The sequence below is a fragment of the Carcharhinus amblyrhynchos genome, chromosome 6 (genome assembly GCF_965287045.1).
Source record: "Carcharhinus amblyrhynchos chromosome 6, sCarAmb.v2.hapA, whole genome shotgun sequence".
Lineage (NCBI taxonomy): Eukaryota > Metazoa > Chordata > Chondrichthyes > Carcharhiniformes > Carcharhinidae > Carcharhinus > Carcharhinus amblyrhynchos.
In genome coordinates, this window is record NC_137329.1 from 29645503 (window position 1) to 29666453 (window position 20951).

The 20951-nt window shown below is 40.5% G+C and overlaps 1 protein-coding gene across 3 annotated transcripts in view; it reads left to right on the forward strand.

Annotated features, from left to right (window-relative positions):
- Positions 1-20951, forward strand: part of pik3c2a (phosphatidylinositol-4-phosphate 3-kinase, catalytic subunit type 2 alpha) — a 120829-nt gene that overhangs the window by 86052 nt on the left and 13826 nt on the right. For all 3 annotated transcript variants that reach the window (XM_080190126.1, XM_080190128.1, XM_080190127.1), the window contains exons 18-27: positions 1417-1511; positions 5064-5244; positions 6670-6771; positions 7777-7869; positions 8355-8484; positions 9936-10072; positions 10388-10557; positions 11545-11701; positions 12273-12382; positions 16586-16793. In XM_080190126.1, the coding sequence (XP_080046252.1) occupies positions 1417-1511; positions 5064-5244; positions 6670-6771; positions 7777-7869; positions 8355-8484; positions 9936-10072; positions 10388-10557; positions 11545-11701; positions 12273-12382; positions 16586-16793 (1383 nt within the window). The remainder of the gene's footprint in view (positions 1-1416; positions 1512-5063; positions 5245-6669; positions 6772-7776; positions 7870-8354; positions 8485-9935; positions 10073-10387; positions 10558-11544; positions 11702-12272; positions 12383-16585; positions 16794-20951) is intronic.

Sequence of the window (20951 nt, forward strand, 5' to 3'; positions counted from 1 at the left end):
CATTTGGACTCTTTCAACAATGCAAATGTGTGTTTTCTGATGCACACCTGATTGTATGCAAATTAATCTATAAGCATTTTGTGAGTGAAACATCAAAGGGGATGGCACTAGCTTGCAATTTGCCTGGATTAAAACAAAATTCTCAACAGCAATGATGCTGTGATCCCTTGGCTGCCTTGAATTAAATTTAACTACTCTGAACAACGGGACTGTTTTTAGAACTCCTCCCCTTGTTCTAATTTATTTGAACTCCATAGTAATGAATATTTGCCTTAGTTTATTTTCTTCTAATGTCCACCCATGTCCCACCTCCTTCTAGTTGAAAGAGATTGACTTCATTAGGGTATGGTTCATCTCTCACACCAAGTCTGCAATATTGAATCTAAGTGGCTATTCCTCATGTGTGAGCCTAAATTCTCCTGCGGATCCAGGTTCAATTCTCGGCTTGGGTCACTGTCTGTATGGAGTTTGTATATTCTCCCCCTGTCTGGGTTTCCTCCAGGTGCTCCGGTTTCCTCCCACAATCCAGGAATGTGTGGGTTAGGTGGATCGACTATGCTAAATTGTTCATTAACATCAGGGGCAAACTAGCTAGGATAAATGGATGCCATTAGGGGAACAGGGCCTGGGTGGTATTGTGCTGACTCAATGGCCTCCTGCACTGTAGGGATTCTTTGAACAAATATCACGTAATTAGGCCAAAGATCTAACTTGTTTTTTCTTATTAAGAAATGAATGTTCCAGCATTTTTAGAAATAAACTTGATACGTTAATTTTCCAAATTTTTTTCTAAATAGATAGCAGCACATTAAGCTTATTTAAGTATAAATTCCAATTAAATCAATCTATTGCATTCCCATTCTTTGCACCATAGCAAAAGAAAATCTTGAATTAAATGATCTGTGTATGTGCTGTCCAGTTACTCATCAAGGCAGATCTGAGCATGGGGTCTATTCTACTCCAATCAATTATCAACTCACTGGCTTTGTTTGATTTAATGAATGGTTAGGTGCATTGGCCAGGCTAAATTCTGTAACGGTGTACCCGAACAGGCACTGAAGTGTAGCAATTAGGGGATTTTTGCAGGAGCTTCATTTTGCAGTGTTAATGTAAGCCTACTTATGACACCAATAAATAAACTTTTAAAAACTGAATAGTACTTGTGGTTATTGCATTCAAATTTAAATTATTTACATCAAAAAGCTCCAAAAAATTTTGTAGAGATTTCAGTTTTAAAGTGGAACAAGGCCAAAATGCTTCACTCAAATGATAAGTTAAATGATTTTTAAAATACTCTTTTATTGAATTATATAAATCCTACACTTTTGTGGGGCTCTTGCTGTTTTTTCAATAAGTCAGGATTTTGCATATCCAGATCACAATGGGATTTAATTGTATTGCCTGATTCATTTCTAGGCTGTGAAACACGAGTGTTATCTAGACAATGCCTTGGTGAAATTCCTGTTGTCTCGAGCATTGGCAAATGTTGGTGTGGCACACCACTTATACTGGTAAGAAGATAACTTTATGCATGTAATAAATGTTACTTTCTTGACTAACCTATTTGGAATTAGCATATAATCATGAGGTTCTGAAATAAGTGCCTATTTTTCCTTTCCATTTTGAACCTCCTACCACTGTTATAGCACTTAAACAACCTCGATCAGTGTCATAAATTATATTCTCTGTGACTGCAACCTAGTACTCCTCGTCAACCTTCTAGATCTCTCTGCCTTTGAATGTTTCACTGGGTCAAAATCCGAGATCTTGGTCGCTATCAGCACCTTGAGTGAATCTACATGACATGGACAGGGGTCAAGAAGTGACTCACCCACTGTCTTCCCGAGGGCAAAAGTGATGAGTAATAAATGTTGGTCTTGTCAGTGATGGTCACATCCCATGACTGAATTTTTAAAATAAGCCTTCTGGCACCTGCTTCCAGTTCAGTTGAACTGCCCTGCACAGATACCCTGTAATCCCCTAAGGATCTATCCTTGCCCCCTCCCTCTTAATCTTCTGCATGCTATTGTTCTGTGGCATTATCTAAAGACGAGATGACATGTTCTGCATACATAATGACAAACAATTCTACCTCACTGCTATTTCTCTTGGCTCCTCCACACCTCTGTTTCATCAGTCTGTTTCCCTGACATCTAGTCCTGCAAACCGCATTGTCCTTCACTTAATGTTGAGAACACTTGGATCTTAAAAAATGATTCACTTTGTCATCCCTAGACTCCTTAGCCACTATCTGACCTGACGGAATTGACACTTTGCAAAATCAACAACATATTTGACCTGACCTGAGCTGAGCTCCCTACCCTATATCCTCTTCATCACAAAAACCACTAACTTCCACCTCTGTGACATAGAGCATAGAACACTACAGCACAAACAGGCCCTCTGGCCCACTAGTTGCGCCGATCACTTGTATACCTACTAAGCCACAGACCTGTCTATAACCCCCAATCCCATTAGATCCCATATACTCATCCAGAAGTCTTTTAAAAGACCCCAGCGAGTTCGCATCCACCACCACCGGCAGCCGATTCCATTCACTCACCACCTTCTGAGCGAAAAACTTACCCCTAACATCTCCTCTGTACTTGCTTCGCTGCACCTTAAATCTGTCCTCTCGTAGCGACCATTTCAGCCCTGGGAAATAGCCTCTGAGAATCCACTCTATTCCTCTCAACATCTTAAACCTCTATCAGGTCACCTCTCAACCTTCGTCTCCAGGGAGAAGAGTCCCAGCTCCCTCAACCTATCTTCATAAGGCATGCCTCCTAATCCAGGCAACATCCTTGTAAATCTCCTCTGCACCCTTTCAATAGCTTCCACGTCCTTCCTATAGTGAGATGACCAGAACTGCGCACAGTACTCCCAAGTGGGGTCTGACAAGGGTCTTACATCTCCCACTTCCATCCCTACCTCTGCTACTGAAGCCTCCCCCTGTTCTTTTCATCTCCAGACTCCACAATTCCAATGTTTTCCTGGCAAGCCTCACATTTTACAGCCTCCGTACACTTGAGCTCATTCAGAACTCAGTCCAGATCCTCATGTATGCAAAGTTCTGTTCAACCGTCACCCTGGGCTTCTAGACACTCAAATCTCCTACTTGTGTTGAAGTTCCTCCACTGAGCCTTATCCCTCTTGGTATCTGTAGCCTTCTGCAACCCTACAACCCTCAGAATACTACACTTTTGGCTTCTGATGAATTACCCAGTCCCATTCAAAACGAACCTATGGAAGCAAAATTTCGCTGATCAGTAGATGGAACAAGCTCTCTAGTGAGACAATGGATACTGTTGGTCCATTTAGATCCAAATTGGGATATTTTATTTTTGAGAATAACATTTGGCACACATTTCCACCTTTTCTTTCCTCCTCTAAGATGCACTCCATAAAATCTTTCTTTTTGACCAAGATTGTGACTGCTTGCTGTAGTATTTCCTTATGTAGCTCATTGTCATTTTTTTTGTTTTGTAGTGTCTCTTGGTGTATTAAAGGTGCTATATAATTATATTCATTGCAATAATTAATTAATTTAATATCCTGCATCTACCAAGATGGTTGAAGGCAAATTAGAAACACCTAGGATGTGTCTTGTCTAGTGATTGTGACATTGCTTTTCTCACCACCACTGGTGGTATTTCATCAATTATGTAAAGTCAAAGGATTGGAATTCCCTCCTTAAACCTCTCTGACTCTTTCCTCCTTTTAAGATTATACTTAAACCTGATTACCTTGATCAAGCTTTCCCTGTGAAAGACCTTAAAACATTGCAGTGTTTAAAAAAAAAAAGCTGTATATGTGCAAATTGCTGTTGATTATTTGAATTTTTGATTTTCCATTACTGCCCCTTTTTGAATATGCTGACACAATCCAGCACTCTAGTGCACTGGCGATAAAAGGAAAGCTGTTATTGAGTCCAGAGGCTTTTGACCAGTCTCCTGATATTAATCTCAAATTCATATATTCCTCCACTTGAAGCTATACCATAATTGTTCACACCAAGTGTGAGCAGCCTTTACAGATAAATTTAAATTATAGGGCCAGCAATAAAAACACTGTAGGTCATTTAGAATCTGGCAAAATGCCAGAAACTCCAAACAAGGAGATTTGTTGCTTATTGAGCACCAACAGACCCACAAAAACATTTAAATTGGTTAACAGTAAAAATAGCCAACTAGCTAGATATCGAAGGTTTAGTTAAATTTGGTGGTTGTCGTCACCACCAGTGTTGACTTGATAGCAATAATTGATGCTTCAGTTTCAAATCCCAATACTAAACCCTATACGTAGCTGTTTACTCAAGTTACTTCTACGTTTAATTTGGAGCTTGTGCCAACAGTTCCTAATGGTGTGGGTTTTACACAGTCTGACAACTTCAAACTTGGTTCAATTTGCTAAATCACCAGAAGATTTCTTTGTGTATTCTGTTCTTCTTGCTGGTCCATTAAGTGAATCTGAAGCATTTAGCTTTTTCAACAATCTGCGTAAAACCTGTGCAGTGGGGCTGGCAACACCAAGGCCTGTGAAATTCGGTATCAACTCCCCTTTAATCAATTTAGTTTGCTTATGTGTCTTTGATTTAAGTGTATAAAGTTAGCTTTTTCATTATAGGGCCATGCTGTGAAATTCTCTTGTACTGTAACAATTATAGTTATAGCACCATAATCCATTGTTGAAATTTAACCTATTATATTTGGTAGAATCTACAAAGCAGACAGTTATTTTCCAAAAGTCTAGGTCTGCACTATTATTTTGGATCCTTGAAGGTGAAACCATCAGCTAACTCCTTTTCTTTATAATCAAATCTCATCTTTTTGTTTGCATTTGTCGTTACAAAATACAGTACTAATAGGTGATCCTTTTTGAGGTCAGTGATTAGTTTGTCGGCTCTGCAAGTTTATACAGAGAGTGATACAGCTATAACTCAGCAGATCAACTCTCAACAAGCTGCTTGGGGCTTATAACTTATGTCACCTTTGGAAGCTTTGCATTCGTCATTTGCAAAAAAAAACCCTTATTTGATTATTTAATTCACTTTAATTTTACAGGCTATTGAAAAATGCACTTTATGATCCATATTTTGGAATGCGCTATGAGCTCCTTTTGGGTGCCCTGTTGTACGTATGTGGGAAAGGCTTACAACAGGAATTTGAAAAACAAACCAAACTAGTACGGAAGCTGGGTGTGGTAGCAGAGAGAGTGCGCCAAGCCAATGGATCAGCAAGGCAGGTATGGAATCAATACCAACAAAATATGAAATATGCCGTGCAAATCTCAAAAGGTGTGTTATGTATTGACTTCATCAATAGCCTAGGTTACTGCAAAAACTAACTTTAAAGCTGCAATTGTATTAAAATAAAGTTCTGTGGACTTTCACGAGTCACATGCTCTCTTCCTCCCTTTTCTCTTCCTTTCACCTTGAGAAGTTGCCCCTTTCAAAGATGACAAGCCTTAACAGATTTTGTTTGAAGATGACCATTCTTGGAACAGTTCATCGTTAATCTCAAACACACTTGTACTAACATGTATGTTGTAAGAACAAACATAACTGAAGTGCCTTTTGCAAGAGTCTTTATCTACCTTTATCTATCTTTCGCTCAGAAAGGACAGTAGGACTAGGGGGCACAGCCTCAAGATAAAGGGGGGAGCAGTTTAGAACGGAGTTGAGGAAGAACTTCTTCACTCAAAGGGTGGTGAATCTCTGGAATTCTCTGCCCGTTGAAGTGGTGGAGGCTACCTCGCTAAATATTTTTAAGAAGAGGGTTGATGGGTTTTTGATAAGAGAGGGGATTAAGGGTTATGGGGAGAGGGCGGGAATGTGGAACTGAGCCACAACAGATCAGCCATGATCTTATTGAATGGCAGGGCAGGCTCGAAGGGCCAGATGGCCTACTCCTGCTCCTATTTCTTATGTTCTTATGTACCCTCGTATGTTTTGATAAAATCTAAGTTGCTGAGTTTTGTTGTTTAGTTTTGCTCACTAATGAAGGGTTTACTCATTAGTTGTGCTATTTTTCTGACTCCATTCTTTCCACTGATGTTTTTTTGAACAGGTAGGATGTTCATTCCCAAAGCTCAGTTGGCCTGTTTAACCTAAGGATAAATGCTCATTCACATACCTGATTGGTAGTGTTTTGCTGCAGTTATAGCAGCTAACTCTTTTACATCGTTGTGTTTGAACTGTTTCTTGCAATTGAGGGGGGAAAAAAATCATGTTTGTCTCTCACCCAAAGCTCTTCAATTCTTCTTTATCTTTGGACTGTAAACGTGTTCCTTTCCTGCACATGGAAACCTCCCTTTCCCTCTTTGCTGTTAACCGTGTGTCTTAACTGTCTGCATGCTCCCTCCAAACCCCAGTCAACTGTTTAAATTTGACTGATAGCCAGCAACACTGGTTTGCTTATAGAAGTGCAAGACTACTCGTGATCTAAATTGGGGAATCCTGCTTTACACTAGTGCTCATTTTTGCAATTCAAGGGAAATATGATTTGGAACTGCACTCATCATTTTTTTTCCTCATCCATATTTGTATAAGAAAACACACAATGCTAGTGATGGTTTTCATTCTGTATTTTTCAAGAATATAAATTCCCAATAATAAAGCATAAAGTAACTTCACGTTGTTACCAATACCAATGTTTTACTTTTTTAAAGGTTGCCCTTCAGGAGGGTATGGATCGTGTCCAGTCATTCTTCAAAAATAAGTGTCGTCTCCCCCTGAATCCAAGCCTAGTGGCAAAAGAGTTAAATGTTAAGGTATGCAGACATCCAATAATTTGTCAAACTGCCTTCTAATGCAATCTAAACATTGTGTTGTAGGCTACCTATGCTGCATGGAAACATCTTGAATTACAAGTTTATTTTTCACCTCAATTACATTCTGATACGTAATCATTTTATTGCTATAAATTTGCTTCTGATCAGTAATCTTTTGAGTTGGAATTTGAAAATGGCATTTCAATGTATTGCACTTTAGCAAATGTTTTTAAGTATTGCCTTTCTCTATCATGTCCTTTACATATTTTGCATGAAATAAAAATTGTGACGGTTTAAATTCTATTTTCAATTTAAAATCAGTCGTATGGTGTGAGTATCAACAACTGAGTGATGGCTTACTAAGCCGATTACAGTTTAAAAATCCTGCATTCAAGCTACACTTTAACATGGATCCCGCTGATCTGCATTGACAATGCAAGGGCACACTTCTGATTTATAGTCATTTGGTAAAGGTTTCCTATAATTGATGTGGGGGACGTTTTGCAACAGATCTTTAACTTGTTGTACATCATACACTGTTGTGCACAACGTCAATATTTAGTGTAGCTCGCTAGCTTTCAAAATTTGCAGTATTTTAGTGCTGTTTCTCTGCACCTTGTGTACTGCAGCACGGTTTGTAGCCTTCCCTTTCCATTTTTCCAAGTTTTTTTTTCCCCCATTTGTGCTTAACTGAACTAAAGCACAAACCATTCCTCAATCTAAAGAGAACTTCTTCCAACAGGCTGCTTTTCTCCAATGGAAACAATCTTGAGTCCATAAATTGAATTCAAGCCCCATCATGATCAGGAAAACTTTGTCCACATTTCAGTCCGGGACTGAGATTGAGAATGCTGCACTGTAAAAGTTACTGCCTTTCATGTGAATCTTTTAACTCACGTGATGTTACCTTTGTGTGCTGGATTGTGCCAAAGTGTCTCCATCTAAAGCTTTTGCCTCTAATATGACTACTTCATTTTCTGATTGTGTGCCTCTTTTTATTTTTAGGCTTGCTCCTTCTTCAGTTCCAATGCAGTTCCATTGAAGGTAACACTGGTGAATGCTGATCCCCTGGGGGATGAAATCAATGTTATGTTCAAGGTATGTCAATGTTTAATGTTTACAAGGGCACACACTTGTACAGAAATTCTGAGGGGGAGGAATAGATGCAAATAGGAAATTGAGAGATTGTAGTCAGACTGCAAGTCAGCTGATACAAATACACCTTGCGTTGTTTCACCTTGCATTCCCAAGGTTATGAATTTCAGTTCTCAACCATTGTTAAATTCTCATTCCATATTTTAAAGAGCCATGGTATTAGAAGCTCATTTGTGTTGCTGATATAATCCATAATCTTTCATTTTCTAGTCCATTAGCACTTTTGTGGGTTTTGTATTGATTTTGATTTTTACTCTAGTAGTTGCATGTTACCAAGATTTATATGTAATGCCCTTACTGCCAGCTTTCTGCATAACCCAATATGCAAACAAGTACTAGTTCTAAGTAATGAAGTGATACTGATAAAGAAAATTGCAGTTTTCTTCTGAAATTGAAGTATACAGTGATCCGCTATCATCTGCATGCAGATTGGAGAAGATTTGCGACAAGACATGCTTGCACTGCAAATGATCAAAATTATGGACAAAATCTGGCTTCAAGAAGGATTGGACTTGCGCATGGTCATTTTCAAATGTATCTCCACAGGGAAAGACAGAGGTACATTGTATTTGGATGTCTGCAGTTATCATTGATGTTCACGTTAGCTTTCAAAAGAAAGCTGTATGCTGCGTCTTTCTTGCGTTGAATTATATAAAACCCACTAATTTTTCACACCCAAGTACAGTTGAGATTCTGAACATAACTTTTTCTCTGTGACTGGGGAAAGAAATGAAACCTGCACAAATTATTTTTTCCAGTTTCGTGTTTTTTCTAGATTTAAGTTCAGATTCTGCAAATAGATTTTGTCATGAAATCACTTCAGCCAATATACACAGCCTGCTTATAGAAGTGCATGTTCTGTTGGGTCCATTGCTCACAGGCCACTGAAGCAGATTCTTATGCCAAGGTCTAATTTAATGGTGGGATGAAATTGGGAACTACCCTGGTCTGTATATTTCAGCCACTCAACTCCTTGGAACGTAAAGGGGCCCTTATTGAAATTAAAACAGAATTCATGCCTTAAATGAAGGCGCTGCCTCTTTTCAAGCACAAAGTGTTGTCTGAGTGGCTTAATTCCTCTGTATCCTGAAACTTATGCAACTTCCTCAAAATTCCAAAAGTCAATTTTGTGTCAAGTAGAGTGGCCTTTTTTGTATTTTTATTCCCATTCAATCAAATCAAGTCCAACTTGGAGTCACAAGTTGGGACATTCCTGATCCAAACTGATAAGACAGGGCTCTCACCTTCTGTCTTGGGGCTTGATTTACATGATCCAACCTGATTGGAGTAGGCATAGTTCCTCCTCCTCCAAGGCTTGGTCTCATTGGCACCTGAGCCAAAAGGCTGAGATGCCACTTTTAAAAATTGCTTCAAATGAAGCTAAAATGTAACCTAATGACTTCAACCAAGCACAGCCTGTTGATTACACTTAAGATTAGCCAAAAGGCTGAGGAGCTTAAGATAGGTGATTCAACTGTTAGGTGGTTAGTTGGAGCCTTGCTGAAATATTCAGAATGCTGTAAAGTGTATCAGATATTGCAGTTACAGGATGTAACTGGATGGTTGCAAGAAGTAAATTTCAAGCAGTTTTTGGAGGAAAAACTTAGTTAATAACATTGAATAATTTCACAACTGGAGAAAGAAAGGTACAAATTGAGGTTTCTCTTCATTTTGATTTTAAAATTTGGAGCCAAAATCAGTGGAATCAGTAAATGAGATTCTAGGCTCGCAAGCTTTGCAGCAGTGATGGCTACCTTAGCTCCAACTGAATGTTAACAGCTGTGGGGCTCCTTTTATATAACCTTTTTGTTTATTTTTCAAATGATGGGTGGGACGTAAATGACTGCTTGAGGCCTGATTTTGGTTTCCCCAAGCTTGCACACTCCATTCCCAATGGGGCCAAGAGTAGAAAACATTTAGGATGCATTCTGTTAAATGAGATCAGCCACATGGCTTGGGTATTTCTCATCTTGACTATCCTCTTCTGTTCATTTCCTTTTATTCTCTAGGTATGGTTGAACTTGTACCAGCTTCAGAAACACTTAGAAAGATCCAGGTTGAGTATGGAGTGACTGGTTCATTCAAGGACAAACCACTAGCTGAATGGCTCCGGAAGTACAATGCCACGGAGGAAGAATATGAGAAGGTGAAGCACTGTTTGTGGTGGATATCTGTTTATTTCCACTTGGGTTTTTTCAGTTTTAGTCCTGTGCTCAATGTATTTTGTGAAAATATCCCCATTTATACCGAATGGTGCTGAGCTTCTCGAATGCTGTCGTAGCTGCACTCATCCAGGCAAGTGGGGAGTTCTCCATTACACTCCTGACTTGTGCCTTGTTGCCAATAAATAGCAAGCTGGTGTTTTGCAAAGTTCTGACCTGCAAATAGTTATGTGAATTAATCAATACACGCTGTTATATAATTCTCAAAATAAACTTTGTGAAAACTTCAACTTCTGCAGGCATCTGAAAACTTCATCTATTCATGTGCGGGATGCTGTGTGGCTACCTATGTACTGGGAATATGTGATCGTCATAATGACAATATCATGCTCAGATCAACTGGCCACATGTTTCATATTGATTTTGGGAAGTTTCTTGGACATGCACAGATGTTTGGAAGTTTTAGAAGGTGAATTTACTTTTTAATGTTAATGTATTTTTTGTTTATTATTTTGTAAAGATTGTTGTCTTGCACGAGTATCTGCAAAAGGATTAATCATTGAGATGAAACTTGGGCAGAAGCAATTATGTCACAGAATTAAGTTACCCTTGCAAGTAGTTTGGCTGTATTGGTGTTTGATTTATAGAGGAAAATAATCTGTTTTAGCAATTCCCATTTTAACTATACCTTCTGTAGAATATTTTGCTGTGCTTTGTGTGCAAGATAACCCAATAAGTAAATACAGATTGGATTAACTTTTGTATGCTCTGGAGTCAAATAAATGAGGTTCAGAAATTTTTGAATTTTTTTACAGCCCTTTTTTAAATTGTGACTTTTTATCTTTGAATTGTTTTCATATGATTGACATATTGGCAATGAACTATTTCAGGCACTAAAAGCAAATTATTATAGATGCTGGAATCTGGAAGAAAATGCTGCAATATCTTTGCAGATCTGACAGCATCTGCGGAGAGAGAACAGAGCTAAGATTTCGAGTCTGGGTGACTCTTCATCAAACATTAGCTCTATTCTCTCTCCATAGTTGCTGAGAAATCTTTTGGGATTTTCCAGCATTTTTCTGTTCTTGTTTCAGGCACTATTAAGCTTGGTAACAAATTGCCCTTATGGATCTGTATCACAATATTCAATGAATAATAAAGAATATGGCTTGAGTTAGCTCATGTCAGCTGGGACACAAGATGGAGTTGGTGCAATTCTTTGTATTCATAGCTGTTGATGGAGTTGGAGGGCTGGGTTTGGATGGAAGAGTAAAATCAGTCCAAGTTCCCCCTCCTAATCAACAAGAGTATTGCTATAAACTGCACATATATATGCATGTTAGAAGTATGATCTGGCTTGGCCTTTTTCTTCACATTCAGTGGGACATTATGCAAAAATGCAAAATTTTGTAGCATTTTGAGTGGGAGAACCATTCTTATCATCTTTCTTCCGCAGAGATCGAGCTCCATTTGTGCTGACCTCCGACATGGCTTATGTGATCAATGGTGGGGAGAAACCAACCAGCCGGTTTCAGTTGTTTGTAGACTTGTGCTGTCAGTCGTACAATCTCATCCGCAAGCATGCCAACCACTTCCTGAATCTCCTGTCACTGGTAATGCATTCTTTGAACAGTTGTCCTTGATTAACTATGCAAGAAATGAGTGAGAGAAAGCAGCCAGCTTGAGTTCAGCAGTTAAAAGAAAATGCATGAGAAGCATGGCAGATAAGTCAGTGTTTGATAAGAAAAGAAACTGATTCAAGTTTTGGTGTGTGCTTTATATCAAATAAAGATAAGTTAGCCCCTTAATGGGGTTAAGGGCATGTTGGTTATCTTTTTTTGCTATCTATAGAACTTTGATTCTTAGTGCCCTGTTTAGAAGTTCTGTTTTCTGAATTCAATTTTGAGACTTTATTTCTGTACCAATAAATTATTTAGCTAAAGAAAAAAACAAAGTGAAAAATGTTGAAGAATCCAAACAAATCTACATCTTTTTTACCTTTTCTGTATTAGTAAATAAACGACAATAATTTTTCTTCCAGATAGTTTGTATATGCCCTCATGGTATCTTACCTTTTTAGTAGACCAACTTTCATGTTGATGTACTGGCGATTTTCTTTTCCCAGCCTAAGTAACAAACGGCAGCAGAAATGCTCCAATCATGTTGCCTCTTGACCTCTTTCAGATGCTGTCTTCTGGATTACCAGAACTTACCACTATGCAGGACCTGAAATATGTCCAAGATGCTCTACAGCCCCAGACGACTGATGCTGAAGCCACCATCTTCTTCACAAGGTAAGCTGGATTGCAAAACCAACTCTCAATTGAAACCCACTTGAGGTAGAATGGCTAGATAGTCATGTACTTGTCAAAAAATGAAATCGTAGAAGTACGTTTGTACAAAATGGAGAGTAACTTGAGCTTCACAACTTCAAAATTACCTCTTTTTGCCTTGTGTCCAGGTGTATAATGACCTTACTGGTAGTTGTGTAAAATATTAACGCACCACCTCACCTAATGAGTATTTCCAGTACTCTGTTTAAAATCTCACTAAGCATCTGAAGTTTCCACAATCTACTAAGAATTCAATGCCGTTTTTAAATGCAAAACATGTATGCAGTGATCTAAATGTGAAATGTCATGAATAAGAGAATTTGGTGCTTTTGCACAAAACTTTACATTGAGGAAAAACAAAATATTGTACTGGAAATAGAACAAAACCAGGAAATCCTGGAAGTACTCAGCAGCAGGCCGGGCAGTATCCATGGAAAGAGTTTTGGTCTCAGGTTGATGTTAAAATTGGAAAAAGTAGAGATGTACACAGTGGAAGGGGGAGGGAGGAAAGAACTACAGAAGAAGCTTTGTGATAGGATTTAAAGCAGGAAAGATTATTGGACCAGGGTGATGGTAATGGGAGAGGTAAAGAAACAAAAGATGAGTCTACAGCTAGTGAGTCTGGTAAAATGCTGTCATGTTCATACTTTAAGGAGTTGACCCGAGAGGAGAGGGAGAAGTTTGGATCCTGAAATGGCCAGAGCTGGGGTAATGTGAATTTAATCACTAGGCTTGGATTTCTGAGCAATATGCAAAAACAAAATTGAACAGGAATGACAAAGAAATTTTTGTGTTGACTGCTCAGTTCTGTTTCCGAAATAAATTTCAGTGTTATTTCAGTGGTGCCTAGAAACACTTAGCAGCAGAATGGACAATAGTACAGAAGTAGGAAATTTGTGAAAGCGGGCAAATTCAAGGCCACCTAAGCCAGGTTTCGAATACATGCACAATAAAGGCACACGAGTGGTAGAATAAGGTTGCTAATCTGCAGATATGAGTCATCATGTAAGAGTGGTGGTAATGATGAGCTGCCAGCCTCTACTTGAAACCCAGCTCTTGGTAGGTGGGATCTCTGCCACCAGGGACCTCAACCATAGTGAAAGTATACCAGTGCCACTTAAGTACCTGAAGGACATTGGGCCTCCACAGGGAATTGATCAGCTCTACAAAATCCCAGAAAATGGTGCTATTCTAAAGAGTGCTTCAGGAATTTTAGAACATGGTCATGGAACTTAGGACCAGGAGTAGGCTATTGTGCCATAGAACTGTAGAATCCCTAAAATGCTGAAGAGGCCATCCGACCCATCAGGTCTGCACTGACCCTCCAAAAGAGCACTCTACCAAGACCCACTCTCCACCCTAGCCCAGTAATCCCATGCATTGATCTTGGTCAACCCACACAACCTGTACGACTTTGAACTGTGGGAGGAAACCAGAACACCCAGAGGAAATTCATGCAGACACAGAAAGAACCTGCAAACTGCACACAAGTTATCTGGGCCCCTAGCACTGAGACAGCAGTGCTAAACACTTTGCCGCTTGCCACCAAAGCCCTTCTAATCTATTCCACTGCTCAATAAGGTGATGGCTGATCTAATTGCCATCTTGACTTCTCTTTCCTGTCCACCGTAACTCTTGACTCCCTTTGTAGATCAAAAATCTATCTAACTCTGTCTTTAATAAATTCAATGGTCCAGTCACCGCTGCTTTCTGGGGAAGGCAATTCCACAGATTAACCACCCTCCAAAAAGAAATTCTACTCATACCCATGTTAAAAGAGAGACATCTTATTCTTAAACTGTGTTCCCTCATTCTAATCTTCCCCACAATAGAAAGTATCCACCCTGTCAAGTCCCCTCAGGATCTTTTTATGTTTCAATATAATAACCTCTCATTCTTCTAAATTGCAGTAGGTATGAACCCAACCGTTAAATCTTCTCTCACAAGATGAGTTCTTACCAGGAGTGAGTCAAGTAAACCTGTGAACTGCATCTAATACAATTCTATCCTTTTTTCAAGTAAGGAAAACAAAATTCTACACAGTCCTGATGTGATCTCAAGCCCTCCCTACACCTGCAATGAAGCTGTCCCACATTTATATTCCAGTCCCTCTCGATGAACACCAACATTCCATTTGTCTCCTGTTACTTGCTGTAGCTGCATACAAACGTTTCCTGATTCATGTACCAGCTCACCAGATAATCTCTACTGCCGAGTTCTGCAATCCCTCTCTGTTTAAATAGCATACCACTTTTTTGTTGTTTCTGCCAAAGCAGACAAGTTCATGATTCTCCAGATTATATTGTATCTGCCAAATATTTGCCCACCCAATTAACATACCTTCTCCCTTTTACCTCCACAATTTACTTTCCCATCTATCTTGATTGTCATCAAATTTAGTTACCTTACAATCTTCATCCAAGCCATTGATACAGCTTTTGAATAGATGAAGCCCCAGCATGATCTCTCTATTTGCTATAACTTGCCAACCCCAAAAAAAGACCCACTTATCTCAAATCTTTATTTCATAGATTATAACTTCTAGATTTCCCAACTGGGCAAAATATTAAAATAAAAGTTAAAATACTGGGCATGTTGGCACTCTGAATCAACAACAGAAAATGCTGGAAAAACTCAGCAAATGTGGAGAGAGAAGCTGAGGTAATGTTTCACCAAATGCTCTCAGACCCACTGAGCGCTTCCAGCATTTTCTGCTTTTGTGTCAAACATTTTTTTCAACATTTATCCTGTCAAGCCCTTGTGTTTCAAATTAGAGCACCTCTCATTTTCTTAAACTCCAGAGAGTAAAGGTCTGGTCTAACTAATGTTTACTTTAGAGGTTCATGGGTAATTAAGTGCAGGTCTCTCTAAATGCACACTCAATCCCCTCAGCTATGTCATTAATATAGATTGCAAATAGCAGATGTCCAAATATTGATCATTGTGGTACCCATCACAATATCCCATTTACCCCTACCTGCTATTGTTATCTACAGCAGAAGTTGGAGGCAAGGTTAAAGCTACCCTGATTGCATAGATAGATGTGCTGTGCATTCAAGCTGTTGTTGAACCTGCTTGGGGAAAATTTGATGGGATAGTGTAGGTGTAGCTTTAAGTTGTATCTAATGTGCTTTTACCTGTACTTGATGTTTGGCTGGAAAATGGAAATCATGCCATTTTAAAGCTCCAGGACATCACTGCAATGAGACAGATGAATAAGAACTGCTTTGGAATTCCCAGCTCCAAGAAACTGTACAATGTGCTTACAAAGCACATGGCTGGCCTGGCCTTCCATTCTTCACCTCAGTGAATTGTAACAGATCTTAAAACTACAGCAGTCAAATCAACTAATTGAAACTAAATACCCATTGCATGTAATATTAAGCTCATTTACAAGTAACAAACAGCAACACTGAAAGATTCAATGACAAACTGTAAGAGCATCTATTTGGATTCCCTAATGTTATGTCATGGTCATTACTCAAAACACTTCCTAGTTATAAGAATATTTCGAAGAGTACAGAGTGAAGGGAGGTGGGTGGGGGGAAACAGGACCAGAAGTGCAAACTGTAGCTCACTTCGAGCGATGAATGCCTACGTATTACTGAGTTTACAACATCAACTGGATCCTTTTATACCCCTGATCCAGGCAGACAGCTGGTGGGGATCTGCACGCAATGTGCATTGTGAGAATCATGGAATTCCTCATGGTGCAAAATGTCCCCAGCATTCTGATATTGATTTCTCCCCCTCGTCGCCAATGCTAACGTTAATGCTATACTGTGCTTATCTGCTAGCAAGTAGTTACCACGTAGCAGGGCTTGATCTCTGCCTCCAGCAGCTTGCTCTTGGACTTGGTTTGAAGAGTGGTATTTGGAAATCAAGTTGCACTCATTGATTCAGATGTGGTTCCAGTATGTGCACATTTGCAAGATTTATGTCAATGTGGTTGCTAGTTCAGCCCTGTTGTGATGTTAGCAGAGAGTAGCAAATGTAGGTTGATCTCTGCTGCCCCTCCTGCTCTTTGTAAAAGTCAAATCACTTTTTAGCGTTGTGATGTACAGCTTAGTAAATAACCATGGAATCTTGTAAAGCATGTCTCAACTTGAATTACGATACATACAATATGATGCAGCATTTTCTTTTCTATCTTTTCTATTCTAGGTTGATAGAATCCAGCTTAGGCAGCGTGGCAACAAAGTTTAACTTTCTCATTCACAATTTGGCACAGCTACGGTTTTCAGGGTTGCCGTCCAATGAACAACCTATCCTTTCATTCTCTCCTAAAACCTATTCTATAAAGCAAGACGGGCGAATCAAAGAAGTGACTGTTTATACCTACCAGAAGAGATACAACCCTGACAAATACTATGTAAGTAGAAGGCAGCTTCTGCTGCGCTACAAGTAAGCATAGCTTTCGCTTGTCTGTACACTGTGAAATACTACTATGCAGTGTGTGTCTAACGCACTTAATTACTACTTTGCTGGTAGAAGTCTGTCATTCTATATTGGACAGTCAAATGTTGCATTAGATTTTTACTTCGGTGAAATACACAATTTTGTAATTTTGTAATCTTGCCATCTTAAGGACAAACAGAAGCCCGTTTTATGCCTAGAATCTCCCCATGGAGTTTGACTTGATGTGACAAGAGTAGGATGACAGCAGGCAAAGACTTTCTTCAGGGAGGCAAAGAATTTTTTGAACTCCATGTAACCAGGGCCATTTTAAACAATGTTTTAAGACAATATTAACAGGTTATCAGTCGTGATCAAAAGCAACAGAAAATGTATGTGTTCTTATGCAGTCCTAATATGCACCATATGAAGTGTTATCCTATTGAAACTGAGTGCATTAGGCACAACGGCTTAGTCAAGGGATATTGGCAAAGGAATCTGAACTAGTTAAGAACACAACCACACCACATGATTTTGAAGAAGTATTACTTGTTTCATTTTCTTTGTCCTATTTGATACCTGTGTTTGCCCCAGTCCAACTCTGGCATCTCCACATGATACCTTGGAACTAGCACAAACAGCTTACATTCTATGTATCTATTGAAAAGTCTACATTGGGGGATAAAGTTTGTTCACTATTAAAGCATTTTTCAAAGAACTTAAATTGACATAAAACTGTTGCACACCCAAGTGATTGGTGTGAAAGCATTTCTGTTTGTTTTTTTTTTAGGTTCTCGTTTAAGAATTGATTTGGATAGGCTGAGTGAGTGGGCGAGGACCTGGCAGATGGAGTATAATGTTGGCAATTGTGAGGTTATCCACTTTGGAAGAAATAATAGTCGGATGGAATATTTAAATGGTGAAAAGTTGCAGCATGCTACTGTGCAGAGGGACCTGGGAGTCCTTGTGCACGAATTGCAAAAACTCAGTCTGCAGGTACAGCAAGTGATCAAGAAGGCGAATGGAATGTTGGCCTTTATAGCGAGGGGGATAGAATATAAAAGCAGGGAGGTCTTGCTGCAACTGTGCAAGGCACTGGTGAGGCTGCAACTGGAGTAGTGTGTGCAGTTTTGGTCCTGTTATTTGCGAAAGGATATATTGGCCTTGGAGGTGGTACAGAGAAGGTCCACCAGACTGATACCAGAGATGAGGGGGTTAGCTTATGAGGAGAGATTGAGTAGATTGGGCCTGTACTCATTGGAATTTAGAAGGCTGAGGGGGGAGCTTATAGAGACTTAGAAGATAATGAAGGGGCTAGATAGGGTAGAGGTAGAGAGATTCTTTCCACTTAGAAAGGAAACCAGAACTAGAGGGCACAGCCTCAAAATAAAGGGTGGGGGTGGGGGGCACAGTTTAGAACAGAGTTGAGGAGGAACTACTTCTGAGGCTGGTGAATCTCTGGAATTCTCTGCCCATTGAAGTGGTGGAGGCTACCTCGTTGAATATATTTAAGTCACGGGTAGATAGATTTCTGATCGATAAGGGTTATGGGGACCAGGCGGGAAAGTGGCAGTGATCCACTTTCAGATCAGCCATGATCTTCTTGAATGGCGGGGCAGGCTCAAAGGGCTGGATGGCCTACTCCTGCTCCTATTTATTACGTTGGGTGTATTATTGCTGGGTGTAATCTATAGGCCGCCCAATAGTGACAGGGAAGTTGAAGTGCAAATAGGGAAACAGATTCTGGAGAGATGTTTTAATAACAGAGTTGTCGTGATGGGAGACTTCAATTTCCCAAACATCGACTGGAATATCCCTAGGGTAAGGGGTATAGATGGGGAGGAGTTTGTTAGGTGTGTTCAGGAGGGTTTCCTGACGCAGTATGTGGACAAGCCTACGAGGGGAGAGGCTGTACTTGACCTGGTACTGGCGAATGAACCAGGGCAGGTGACGGATCTTTCGGTAGGAGAGCATCTTGGATATGGTGACCATAATTCTATCTCCTTCACAATTGCGTTGGAACGAGATAGGATCAGGCAGGCTAGGAAGGTGTTTGTCTGGGGTAAGGGGAGATACGAAGAAGTCAGGAAGTTACTTGGACAAATAAACTGGAAGGAGGCGTTCTTAGGGAAAAGTACCGAAGGAAGGTGGCAGATATTCAAGGAATGTGTGTCTGGAGCTCTGAATGACAACGTTCCGATGAGACGAGGGGGTTTTGGTGGGTCGAGGGAACCGTGGTGCACAAAGGATGTGTTGAACCTAGTCAGGAAGAAAAGGAAGGTGTACAAGAGGTTCAGGGAATTAGGAGATGTTAAAGATCTTGAGGAGTATAAGGACTGTAGGAGGGAACTTAAAAGGGAAATTAGGAGAGCCAGAAGGGGTCATGAGAAGACCTTGGCGGGTAAGATTAAGGAGAATCCCAAGGCCTTCTATAAATATGTGAAAGGTAAAAGGATGAGAAGAGAAGGGATAGGACCGATAAAAGGTGAGGGGGGAAAGGTTTGTGTGGAACCAGAAGAAATGGCGGAGGTGCTTAACGAGTACTTCGCCTCAGTATTCACGGTGGAAGCCGATCTGGGAGATTTTGTTATGGATTTGCAGCAGATGGAAAGGATTGAGTACGTGAATATTAAGGAGGAGGATGTGTTGGAACTTTTGAATTCTATCAAGGTAGATAAGTCGCCGGGACCAGATGGGATGTACCCCAGGATACTGTGGGAGGCGAGGGAAGAGATTGCAGAACCCCTGGCGATGATCTTTGCGTCGTCAATGGAGACGGGAGAGGTTCCAGAGGATTGGAGGATTGCGGATGTAGTTCCTATTTTTAAGAAAGGGAACAGAGATAGCCCGGGAAATTACCGACCGGTGAGTCTGACCTCAGTGGTTGGTAAGCTGATGGAGAGGCTTCTGAGGGACAAGATTTACGAACATTTGGAGAGGTTTGACATGATCAGGAATAGTCAGCATGGATTTGTCAAGGGCAGGTCGTGCCTTACAAGCCTAGTTGAGTTCTTCGATAATGTGACTGAACACATTGACGAAGGAAGTGCCGTGGACGTAGTGTACATGGACTTCAGCAAGGCGTTTGATAAGGTCCCCCATGCAAGACTTCTTGAGAAGGTGAGAGGGCATGGGATCCAAGGGCCTTTGGCCTTGTGGATCCAGAACTGGCTTGCCTGCAGAAGGCAGAGAGTGGTTGTGGATGGGGCTTTTTCTGAATGGAGGTCAGTCACCAGCGGAGTGCCTCAAGGATCTGTTCTGGGACCCTTGTTGTTTGTCATTTTCATAAATGACCTGGATGAGGAAGTGGAGGGATGGGTAAGTAAGTTCGCTGATGACACGAAGGTCGGTGGTGTTGTGGATGATCTGGAAGGATGGCAAAAGTTGCAGCAGGACATAGATAGGATGCAGGACTGGGCGGAGAAGTGGCAGATGGACTTCAACGCGGATAAATGTGTTGTCGTCCATTTTGGCAGAACCAACGGGATGAACGAGTACACTATTAAGGGCAGAAGTCTGAGTAGTGTTGAGGAGCAGAAGGATCTTGGGGTCCGGGTCCACAGGACTCTTAAATCGGCCTCGCAGGTGGAGGAGGTGGTCAAGAAGGCGTATGGTGTACTGGCCTTCATTAATCGAGGGATTGAGTTTAGGAGTCGGGAGGTAATGCTGGAACTTTATAAGACCCTTGTCAGGCCTCATTTGGAGTATTGTGCGCAGTTCTGGTCGCCTCACTATAGGAAAGATGTAGAAGCTATTGAAAGGGTGCAGAGGAGATTTACAAGGATGTTGCCTGGACTGGGAGGCATGCCTTATGAAGTTAGGTTGAGGGAGCTGGGACTCTTTTCCCTGGAGAGACGAAGGTTGAGAGGCGACCTGATAGAAGTTTACAAAATGTTGAGAGGGATAGATAGGGTGGACTCTCAGAGGCTATTTCCCCGGTTTGAAATGGTCGCTACGAGAGGACACAGATTTAAGGTGCGGGGAGGGAGGTTCAGAAGTGATGTTAGGGGTAAGTTTTTCACTCAGAGGGTGGTGAGTGAATGGAATCGGCTGCCGTCAGTGGTGGTGGAGGCGAACTCGCTGGGGTCTTTTAAAAGACTTCTGGATGAGTATATGGGGTTTAATGAGATTGAGG